This window comes from Prionailurus viverrinus, chromosome E1 (assembly GCF_022837055.1).
Source record: "Prionailurus viverrinus isolate Anna chromosome E1, UM_Priviv_1.0, whole genome shotgun sequence".
In the NCBI taxonomy this organism is placed as follows: Eukaryota; Metazoa; Chordata; class Mammalia; order Carnivora; family Felidae; genus Prionailurus; species Prionailurus viverrinus.
In genome coordinates, this window is record NC_062574.1 from 16,631,666 (window position 1) to 16,643,142 (window position 11,477).

At 36.5% G+C, this 11,477-nt stretch overlaps 1 protein-coding gene across 2 annotated transcripts in view; it reads right to left on the minus strand.

Moving 5' to 3' along the window:
- Window positions 1-11,277, minus strand: part of NSRP1 (nuclear speckle splicing regulatory protein 1) — a 67,381-nt gene extending 56,104 nt beyond the window's left edge. The window contains exons 1-2 of one of the 2 annotated variants that reach the window (XM_047831966.1): window positions 11,231-11,277; window positions 9,944-10,037 (exon numbers count right to left, since the gene is read on the minus strand). In XM_047831966.1, the coding sequence (XP_047687922.1) occupies window positions 9,944-10,037; window positions 11,231-11,250 (114 nt within the window). In that variant the 5' untranslated portion in view covers window positions 11,251-11,277. Of the gene's footprint in view, window positions 1-9,943; window positions 10,038-10,773; window positions 10,912-11,230 lie in introns of those variants that run through there. The other variant, XM_047831967.1, reaches the window with a different exon arrangement.
- Window positions 11,278-11,477: the final 200 nt, after the last annotated feature.

Below are 11,477 nucleotides of genomic sequence, written 5' to 3' on the forward strand. Positions count from 1 at the left end.
CTCCTCTCTTCTCTGTAAAATTCTTTGAAAATAAGATCAAATTAAATGAGTTAATGGTCAGATAATAAAACAATAAAAGGGATAGAAAGGAGACTGCAGAGCTAACATATTGAGGACTGAAACACCACCATTAAAGCTAATAAATAAATTTAAAAAAGCAAAAAACATATAACTGAAAAAAAAGATATAATTGAAATACTGACAAAGGTTTAAGATAATAATGGTTAATGCAGAGAAAAAGACAAAAATCAAGTAATTTCCCCAAATATCTATTTAACTCTCTCATCCTACCTGGCTTTACATTTTCTTAGTCCTTGACACCTTCTTTATTATTATTATTATTATTTTTTTTTTTTTTTTATTTTAGAGAAAGTGCACAAGTGAGGGAGGGGCAGGAGAAAGAGAAAGAAAGAGACAGAGAGAGACAAAAGAGAAAGAGAAAGAGAAATAGACAGAGAGAGAGAATCCCAAGCAGGCTCTATGCTCAGCATGGAGCCCAACACGGGGCTCGATCCCACGACCCTGGGATCATGACCTGAGTTGAAATCAAAAGTCAGAAGCTCAGTCTTTGACATCTTCTAAATTAACATGTAATTTACTTATCTGTTAGGTTAACTATTTATCACCTCTGTTCCTCCCACTAGAATGTAAGTTCCACAAGGGCCATGGCTTTGTTTCACTGGCACAGAACAGGAATCACTAAAGATTTACTGAGTGAAATAATGAATAAATACACAAAGATATGAAAGGCAAAGATAATCTTCCAAAAAGATAACCTAGCAAGTGAATCAGAAAAAATACTCTGATACAATGACAGTAAATTTCTGTGAAATGAAGAAAAAAATATTTAGGTAAAAAACAACAATGCATTCATTCCAGGAAAAAATTCAAAATGATTTGCATGACAACACACTGAACTTAAAGAAATAAAGAAAATACTAATTGTCCAAGCCAATGAAAAAGTAAGTCATCTTGGAGATTTACAAAAAAAATAAAACACAGTATTGTACTTCCTCACAAGAACATTCAATACTAGGGAAAATAACTAACATCTACAGGATTTTGAAATAATTTATTATTCGTTAGAAATACTACACACATTCAAGTAGATATTAGGTGACAAAAGCAATAAGCAATCATTCCTTAATAATTAAGAACTTAGGAAACAATGCCCTTATAAGCACATGCCGAAAAAGTACTCAACAATGAAATTAAGTCAAAGACCTCAGAAATGGAAATCACTGGTAAAAAGATCAGTGCAGTGCCCCAAATCAAAGTAAATAATAAATCAAATATTCTAGGAATACAAGGATGGTTTAACTTCAAAAAATTAATATAAACTCATATTAATAGATGTTAAAAAGATTAAAATTTAATATTCATTTGATAAAAATTCTTAGTAAACTAGAAACAGTACCAAAAGCCAACAGCCCAAACATCAGATTTAATTATAAAATTTTATAAGCAACTCTCATTAAAGAAACATTAAAGAATGTTTCTATCAGTTTCTGTTTATCACCATATATAGTTTCCAGGGAATGCAATAACATGCACGCGCATGACACAGAGAAATAATAAATATCAGATAAAAGAACTAAAGACACAAAGAAACTCAAAAAAGATGGGTGTGACCTTAATTGAGGAAATTTTCAAATTGTACTAAAGGATATATAAAATACCTGAACAAATAAATGAAGACTAAAATATTAAAATATCAATTCTCTTCTATAGTACCTATAAATCCAATACAAGTCCAATCAAAATTTCTAGTTTTTTCAATGTGTACCTTGAAAGTGACACTAAAGTTCACTTAGATGACCTAAGGCAATTTTAAAGAATAAAATAGGGCAGGGTAGTGGAAAAGAGCTAAAGAGAACAGCAAGATAATGCATAGCTTTGCAGGTAAAAAATAAGATGCTGGTCTTAATTCTAAAAGCAAGGAGAAGTCAATAGTGATTTTAAAACCAAGAAGATGACTTTGTCTGAAGTGTTCGAAAATGCACTGGAGAAGCTTAAAAGATAACCTGGAGAGTCACAGTCATGAAAATGACAGAGGATGGACCAACAAAACTCTTTAACACTGGCAAAAATGTCAGAATCAGGTTTTTTTTCCGAACTCTGGAAATTAACCAAAGGCTTACAGGAGCTCAGGGAGCATTTATTCAAGAACGGCTGAATTTCACTAAGAACTTTGTGGTGTTTTAACTTTCCCTATTTCCATCATCCCCTCCCTAGTGCCATGGTAGCCTAAAACAACAGCCCACAATCATGGCAGAAACCAGCAGTCTGGCAGCCACTAGAGGAGGCAGAATGGGGTTAGAGCTCCTTCAAAACCCCTATTCCAGAGAATTATTATTGGACCTGTCTGGTGGTTCCCTGAAGACACCACTCAGTAGGCAGTCTTTATTTGACGTGACAGAGTGCCAAAGTAAACCAGCCTTTTCCCTGGGGGTGTCTGTCAAAAACAATCAAAGACAACTGCTGAACTTCAGGGCTGCCTGCGGCAGTGCGCAGTGCATAACAGTTGGGGTAAACAATAGGCTAACCAAAAAGCTTAAAAAGAAACGTTGAGAAATAGGATGTTCAATAGGGGGATTTGAAAGTTCCAACATATTCCTGGGGATCATGAAGCCCACATACGTACAAAGACATTTGTGCCTGATCAGGAAAAACCTGAGAAGGTCCTAAACTCTCACAACTGACCCTGAGACTGCACAAGCAAGAAGTGAAGGCTAAGGCAAAGTTGTAAAATGCCTAGTGGTATACTATACACCTGCCCAGCATGCATATAGAGCCTCCTGGCAGACTAGAGACTTAGTTACAAGTATTTAAAGAAAGGTCTGTCAGGGGCACCAGGGTGGCTCAGTCCGACTGAGCATCCTATTTGGCTTAGGTCATGATCTTGTGGTTCGTGAGTTCGAGCCCCACGTCTCTGTGCTGAGAGGTTAGAGCCTGAAGCCTGCTTTGGAATCTGCGACTCCCTCTCTCTCTGCCCCTCTCCTGCTCAAGCTCTGTCTCTGTCTCTCAATAAATAAGTAAATATTAAAAAAATAAAAAAATAAAAAGCTAGCTCTGTCAAATCATTAGCTAACCACCAAGCTAACCAAGCAGAGACTTCAGTGGCCACACACACAAAAAAATATAAACTTTAAAAATTAGTTCAGAAAAGTCTCTGTGTAAAAGACAAAAACAACAAAAACCAACAAAAAATCCCAATAAACCTTGGGAAGAAGAAAGGCTCTGGTTTCCAGAGTTGCCATATTATATTATTTTAAACTTTCAGTTCCAAACCAAAAATTAAGAGACATGCAAAGAAACGAGAAAAGTATGATCCATACACAGAATGATTTCAAATAAAGAAAACCATGTCTAAATAACTAAAGTATGAGAACAATGTGTCATCAAATAGAGAGTATCAATAAAGTGACAGAAATTATAAAAGAAACCAAAACTCTGGAGTTGAAAAATAAAAAAATGCTTATGCATTATATTTCAAACCAAAAAAGATTTTTAAAAAAGTTGCCCATGTGCCAATGTAAGTAAATTTGGCTAAAAATGCACAGATTTAAACAGAGATTCACAAATCAACTTTACATATCTTCAAGGACTCATGATTATACATCATTTCCTTCCTAAAAAAACCCCAAAAACTCCTACTTTATCTCATCTTCATAATCTGGGTTCTCTCAGCTACTTCTCTAATATTTCCATCCTACTGGGAGATAAAATAAGAATAGAATTCTCAGGGCACCTGACTGGTTCAGTCCATAGAGCATGACTCTTGATCTCAGGGTCATGAGTTCAAGCCCCACACTGTGCATAGAGCTTACTTAAAAAATAAGAATAGAATTCTCTTGTCATCTCTCCCACTCCTAACAGAATTCTATCATTTCATTTAGTGCTGTCCTTTTCTCCCCTCTTACATTTTGTTTCTGTTTCACTCCTGGACAGCAAATCAGGGGATGCATTTTTAGCAAAACTGCACAATAACTTTAAATTCCTCACTGCCTATACTGCTGTTAGATACATTCAGTATCATAAATTTACCAGGAATTCATTTTAATAGCATGAGAAAAGTGTAAAAAATTCTTAGTTACCATTAAAATAACCTAAATTTCCTGCCATTTCCATACATCATACGCTTTGTCATGTGTATATAAAACTGTCATTTTAACTGTACCAAACTATATCCAAAGGAACAGAAAATCATATAAGTGATTAAAAAAAAACACAACTGAAAATTTATTGGTTCAGATAGATTAGTATTTTAACTTTTTCTTACCATCAGCAAGCCAAACAGGCTTCCAACTAAGAACAGTTTTTCATTAGGAAAAACAGAACTATGAAGACTACTTTTCAAGACAATGTTTTTAAAAGATTAGAATTAGGGGCACCTGTGTGGCTCAGTTGGTTAAGCATCCAACTCTTGATTTGGCTTAGGTCATGATCTCATGGTTCCTGAGTTCGATCCCCGTGTCAGGCTCCACGATAACAGTGTGGAGACTGCTTGGGATTCTCTGTCTCTCTCTCTCAAAATAAATAAAATAATTAAAAAAAAATAAATGCAGTTAAATTTAAATAAATAAAGAAATGATGAGAATTAAAGTGGAGAAAGATCAAGCAATAATGAAAGCAATGAAAGTGTACTATGTAACCCCGTTACTTGCTAATGTTTCTAACTTCAAGAATATACAATTATTATCTTTTTCTTAAGTACTCATTTCCTTCTATTCTTCAAAATTACAATAATTTTTTAAATAAAAAAACCAGGGATGCCTGGGTGGCTCAGTCGGTTGAGCGTCTGACTTCGGCTCAGGTCATGATCTTAGTCTGTGGGTTCAAGCTCCACATCAGGCTATGTGCTGACCTCTTGCTCACAGCCTGGAGCCTGCTTCAGATTCGGTGTCTCCTTCTCTCTCTGCCCCTCCCCCGCTCACACTCTGTCTCACTGTTTCTCAAAAATAAACAAATATAAACAAAATTTTTTTAAATAAAAAAAACCAAATCCTGTCATCCAAAATAATAGTTTTCATTTTTCTATCTATACATGTACATATAGCTTTGTACAATCATACATATTCAATTTTGTATTCTGTTTATTTCACCTTACCTCATGCTTTAAGTTTATTTAAATTATTTATTTTTAAAAAATTTTTTAATGTTTTATTTATTTTTGAGACAGAGAGAGACAGCATGAGCAGGGGAGGGGCAGAGAGAGAGGGAGACACAGAATCCGAAGCAGGCTCCAGGCTTTGAGCTGTCAGCACAGAGCCTGACGTGGAGCTTGAACTCACAAACCACGAGATCATGACCTGAGCCAAAGTCGGACACTCAACCGACCGAGCCACCCAGGCACCCCTTAAATTATTTTTTTAATGTTTATTTATTTTTGAGAGAGACATACAATCCATATGAAGAATTTCCATAAGCCATTTTAAAAATTCCAGTTTCAAGGAATATTAATGGCATGAGAACATGGCCACAGTAAGAGCTTTAATAAACTGTACAAATGCAATTTTTAAAATACATGTAACATTTATTATGTCCTAAACATTATATTAAGTACATTATATACATTATTTAACTTATCCTCTTAAGGGATAAAGATACAAAACTGCGACAACTTTCAGGTTGTATGGATACTTCTTCATGGCATTATGAATTACTGTGCAAAATAGGATCTTGCAAGAATATTGTCTAGAAATAAGCATTTCAATTGCCAAGATTAAAAGGAAAAGTCACTATGCTACGCAAAATGAGCAAGCATCCATTACTGAGAAATATCTAGAAGGAAGTTCCTTGTTGAACCTGTCATGCAACATCAATTTTGGTCAGAGACTATCTTATAAACTTTGTGAAATACTACTGGTTATCACAAGTACTCTTGAGAATAATTGTGTAGACCAGGGATCAGTAAGTTACAACCAAATCCAGCCACCCCTCCTTTTGTAAATAAAGTTTTATTAGAATATATTTATTAGTCATGCTCATTCATTCATATATTGTCTAATGGCTGCTTTCACACTATGAAAGCAAAGTTCTGTAGTGGGCTTGCTCTACTACCTGTCTCTTTACAATATAGACAGCTAAAACATCTAAGTAAATAACTGTACTTGTAGTAAAAGTACCAGCATGGGGCACCTTGGTGGCTACTAGTTAAGCCTCTGACTCTTGATTTAGATTTCAATGCAGGTCATGATCTCACGGTTTGTGAGTTTGAGCCCCACAGTGGGCACTGAGCTAAGAGCATGGAGCTTGTCCTCTCTCTACTCCTCCCCTGCTCATGGGCATGTGCATGTGCTCGCACTCTCGCTCTCTCTCTCAAAATAAATACATAAACATTAAAAAAAATGCATCAGCATAGATATCCAGATCCTAACTTATGGAGCTCATACTCCGAGATAGTGACATGATGTATGCAAATAACTTACAACACAAGGTATGAAAAGCTAAGTGCTAAGATAAGTAGAGTGACATAAAAAGGATGAGATTGCACCCGCTGTATGAAATCTTGAAGGAAGCAGCTTTTGCAATGGGTTTTGAAGGATGGCTATAATATAGACACGTAGGATGGGGAGACTTCCAATGTGAAGAAAAGCAGAGCTGTGAAAAATCACAAACATGACGGTGTACTTTGCATAGAGGAGGACAGTTAGTAAAAAATGCTAATAAGCATTTTGAAGCCAAAGCATAGGGAAGACTTCCAATGTCAGGATTAGCAGTTTAGATTTTAAATACAATCAGGTTCAAAAGGTTCAAAAGCAAGGAGGTTATAAGTGAACACAACTGTGCTTTAGAAAGATCAATCTGTCAACAGTATTTCAAACGAATTTAAGGAGACAGGTGATAAGGAAACTAATTACAAAGTATTAAAATAAGTAATGAAGGTGGTGGCAATGGCACTGGAAAAAAGGATACACTGGATAAAATGGAATAAACACATTACTATAATAGCAAAATCACTCAAATACTTATGATCAGACAGTTGCATTTGGATACAATATAAACCTCTTACTCATAAGGGGTAAAAAACTCCATCTCCCCTACCTTTGAACAAAATATTATTTCTAATTAGTTCTGATAATTTAAAACTATTTAAATAGTAATTTAAAGTGCTGGGCTACCACTTTCCAGTTTTTAAACTTACTCTGGATATAAGCATATATTAATATTGAATTCATTTACTAGGGCCCCATCTGCTGGACCTGTGGAAGGAAAAGTCTGATCTTAAATTTGGGCTCATAAATGCTTCTGCTAAATTGCTATAAATAACAATAAAAGGATGTGCATTACAGCAGCTCTTCTCCTGGTATACCAAATGCCTTCTTTAGGAAAAGAACCATAAAATTTACCTTTATATTTTATAAAGCACGAAAAACTTTATTGTTGCTTAAACTGTTGATTTTTTAAATAAGAGATTTTGTATTCAAACCTCACAAATATTTAAAAATACTTAACTAAGAAATTTATTTCTCAGTATAAGAATAAGCTGGAATTCATTAGACTGATCTTATTGGTAAGGCATACTGAAGAAAAGTTTTATATCCTGTTCATTAAGAACTAAGCTGCAGCTTGTCAGTTGGCTTCTGGCTGAGCTCTACCAATGGAAGACAAAAATGATCTATTGGCAGGTAGAAGAAAGGGGAAAAAAAAGGAATTCCACCCTGCCTTTTTCTCTACCTAAAACTGAATCTCCCTAGTGGCTTCAGCTCCTTCGGGAAGAGTCTAGTTCCCACCAGATAACCCTAGCCCTTGGCCTCCAGGACCTGTATCCTACCTGTATCCCTCCATTTATCACCACTGGCTCATCTCTGGGTTGCCTCACCATCTATTCTCTTTTTGGCTTAAGTCTTCCATTACTTATGTAACCAGTTCTCTGCATTAAAGTCCCTTTATGTAAAAGAATGGGAGGAGGCAGGGAGGGACAGAATGAAGAAAGAGCAAAATGGCTTAGCCCTAGCTTTCTCTAGCTCTAGCCTCACTGTACACCAGCCTCATTTCACAATGGAAAAGAAAGAGCAGTAATATGACTATACTTTCTAGATCACTTGTGTACATCCATCCTTCTCAAATATTTTGCTTTGTATTATATGGTGTGCCAAGACGATTTATATGAAACATCAGAATAAGCATATCCATGGTAGGATGACTTAAAAAAATATTTGTGGGGCTGGGTGGCTCAGCTGGTTGAGCGACCAACTCTTGATTTTGGCTCAGGTCATGATCCAGGGTTGTGGGAGCAAGCCCCAAATCATGGAGATGGAGCCTGCTTAGGATTCTCTCTCTTCCTCTCTCTCATCCCTCCCTCCCCCCACCGCTATTTTTCAGGTTTTTTTTTTCTTTCTTCTTTGAATTATTTTTTTAAGTTTATTTATGGGGGGGGGGGGGCGCGGTGTGGAGGGAGGGGCAGAGATAGGGGAAGAGGAAGAACCCTAAGCAGGTTCCACACTGTCAGCACAGAGCCTGACAATGGCTCAAACTCAGGAACTTTGAGATCACGACCCAAGCCAAGATCAAGAGTCAGACACTTAACCAACTAAGCCACCCAGGTGCCTCCCATCCTCTAAAATTAAAACGAAAAGAAAAGAAAAGGCACATTAAAACAAACTACAAGGGTGCTATCAATTCAATGGAGGATAGCCTTCAACAAATGCTACTGGGACAATTGGATATCCATATGCAAATAATAGTATTATTACTATTAGGACCTAGGTCCTAATAGTGGACCCCTACCTCATACCATATACAAAAATTAACTCAAAATGGATCACAGACCTAAATTTAAGAGGTAAAATTACAACACGAGTATAAACCTTCATCACAATGGATTAAGCAGTTTATTAGGTATGACACCAAAGCAATAGAAACCTATGAAAAAAATAAATTGGACTTTCTCAAAATTGAACTTTTGTGCTTCAAAGGATCCTATCAAGAAAGTGAAAAGACAAAAGAATGGGAAAAAATATTTAAATTATATCTAACAAGGGACTTGTTTATATCTAGTATATATAAAGAAATCTTGTAACTCATAAAAGGGCAATAATTCAATTTTAAAATACATAAATGATATGAATAGACATTTCTCCAAAGATGATACATGAATGGCCAACATCCCTGGCCATCAGAGAAATGCAAATCAAAATCACAATGAGATAGTTGCCTGGGGCAGAATGTAGGGAAGTAGACAGTGTCTGGAGCCAATTTCTTCAACAGAAAGAAAGCAAAAGCAAAGAAGTATCAAATATGTTCAATTACCTACCTATGTCATTATAAAATGAGTAAAAAGAGAAGCTATCTTTCTGCCAGACCAAAGGAACTATCAGACTAACTGATGCAAAGGTCTTTCAGAAATACAGAAAATGACTCAAGACATAAGCATACATTTGAGGTTGTTTCTGCTATAAGCTGTAGATTTCACAGGAAAACATAGTTTTGGCTGCTAAAATAGAAAATATTCATATTAGGTGTTATTACTGTAGAACAATCAATTGTAACTTCATGCACTACCATAATTACAAAACTGAACAACTACATTTAGCAGACAATAATCACAAAAGTAGTCTTAAAAGAAACTACTTTGCTAATAAAAATTTCTAGGAAATTGGTGACATATTAATACCTCATTTTCAGGGATCTTTACACTAATAATTTTGTTACTTTAGTATTAGCTGTCTAAAACAGCTTTGTGTAACTACTTAGAAATAACTGAAAATCACAACTTCTGAAAAAAATCTTAGATTACCCATGTAACATTAGTGAAGGAAAAAAAAATCAGTGAAAAGTCTTTCTTTAAATATTCCTTTTGATGATTCTGTAAATGATAATATACTCCAGATACACTGTAATGACAAACAACTAAGGCAAGCAAAGACATCAAATTCACAAGTTCGATTTAAAAAATTCTATTTCCAATAATGCAATAGAAAAACATAGGTTCCCTTACCTCATCATCATCATCAGAATCATTCCCAAACACTGATGGTTTTTGCAAAACAGGGTGCAACTGCTGTGCTTTCTTTGGCAAAATAAGCCCATACCTGCATTTTGTTTTTGAAATAGAAATTACACCATTATATTTAAATGTTAAAAAATAATACATCCACTACTTCTTCCAGATGAAGCTACCAAGTCAAAACATATCACACAGCTTATGAACACAGAACAGGGTTTCCGCTTTCCAATGATCTCAAAGTTCTAATGTGTGTTAAGATTTTATAATTACTCTTCTAAGTAATTACTTGCTGACACGGGCCAAATTCAAATACCATTTTAATAAAAAAAGAGAAATAACTGAAGAGTTCAGAAATGTTTTAGATGATGAAATAATGTTTTAGAAAGAACATGTTAGTGGAACGCTCGTTTCATGCCTACTAAAAATTTTAAAACACTCTAAATTATCCTTGTGCTCGAACAAGAAAATAGCTGTTTGGTTTTTTTTCCTACTGGGTACTTACATAGTTTAAAATAAGTTATTGGGTAATGTGACCCACGAAAAATTTTTAAAAGATTACAGTAACTGAGAAACTCAAGAAGTCACGGGACAAATGCCCATTATGTTCTACTGCGCTCATTTGCTCTGTCTTGGAGCATCTCAGAAAACCATCCCATCAGGTCCAACTCATTTAGTTTCTCACGCTTTGGCCTTTAAAACGCCGAGATGACGGGAAAACTCCATCGAAAGTAAGAATTATACATCAAAGGTAAAACTTTCAAGAACATACAATATTTGTCTCTCTTGCGGCAACGTATACCCCAGGTCCCTATTATGCCTACCCTTTTGTGGCTTCTCAGCACAACATTCTTAAAACAAGGAGGGAGGGCGGGAATCAGGACTTGAGCAGCCAAGGAGAACAAGGCCCTCTAAGGAAGCCAGGAATTGTCTCTTCTCATTGCCCCTGAAAGCATCCAACCAGGGAGAAACTCAAGCGCGGGGTAGGAAGCAAGACTGAGGGGCCTCAGACCGAGCTTTTGGAAAATAGAAAAGTCTCGCTCTCTGCCCCTCAGCCTAACTTCCTTTATTTCCTCACAAGTTTCTCCCTCAAACTTCGGACTTCCATCCTGGAAAATGTGGGGGGGAGGGGAATATGTTCCTCAGGATTTCTCGCTTTTCCCCGCCTCTATCCCTGACGACAAAGCCCCTTCACTTCCAGCGCACTTTTACTCGTCGGTCAAAGACTAAGTCGCCGTGATCTTTCATTCCCAGCCTAACCCTAACTCCCGGATCACTCACTGCCTGCCCGGAATCGCCATCTTGCTCCCGTCTCCGCTGAACGTGGCCGACGGCTACGTGACGCTCACGCAGACGTCAACGTCATCACGTACACTCTCGCGCGGATCTGGGCGGCCTGAAACACTTAGCGGCTGAATCCCTCCCTTGAGCTGCTTCCGTCTTGCAAGGGCCCGAGTCCTACGGCCTTAGGCTTTGTTTGGAAACCAACTGGCTGCTTGGACGTTTTGGGAAGAAAGGAATGACAAAA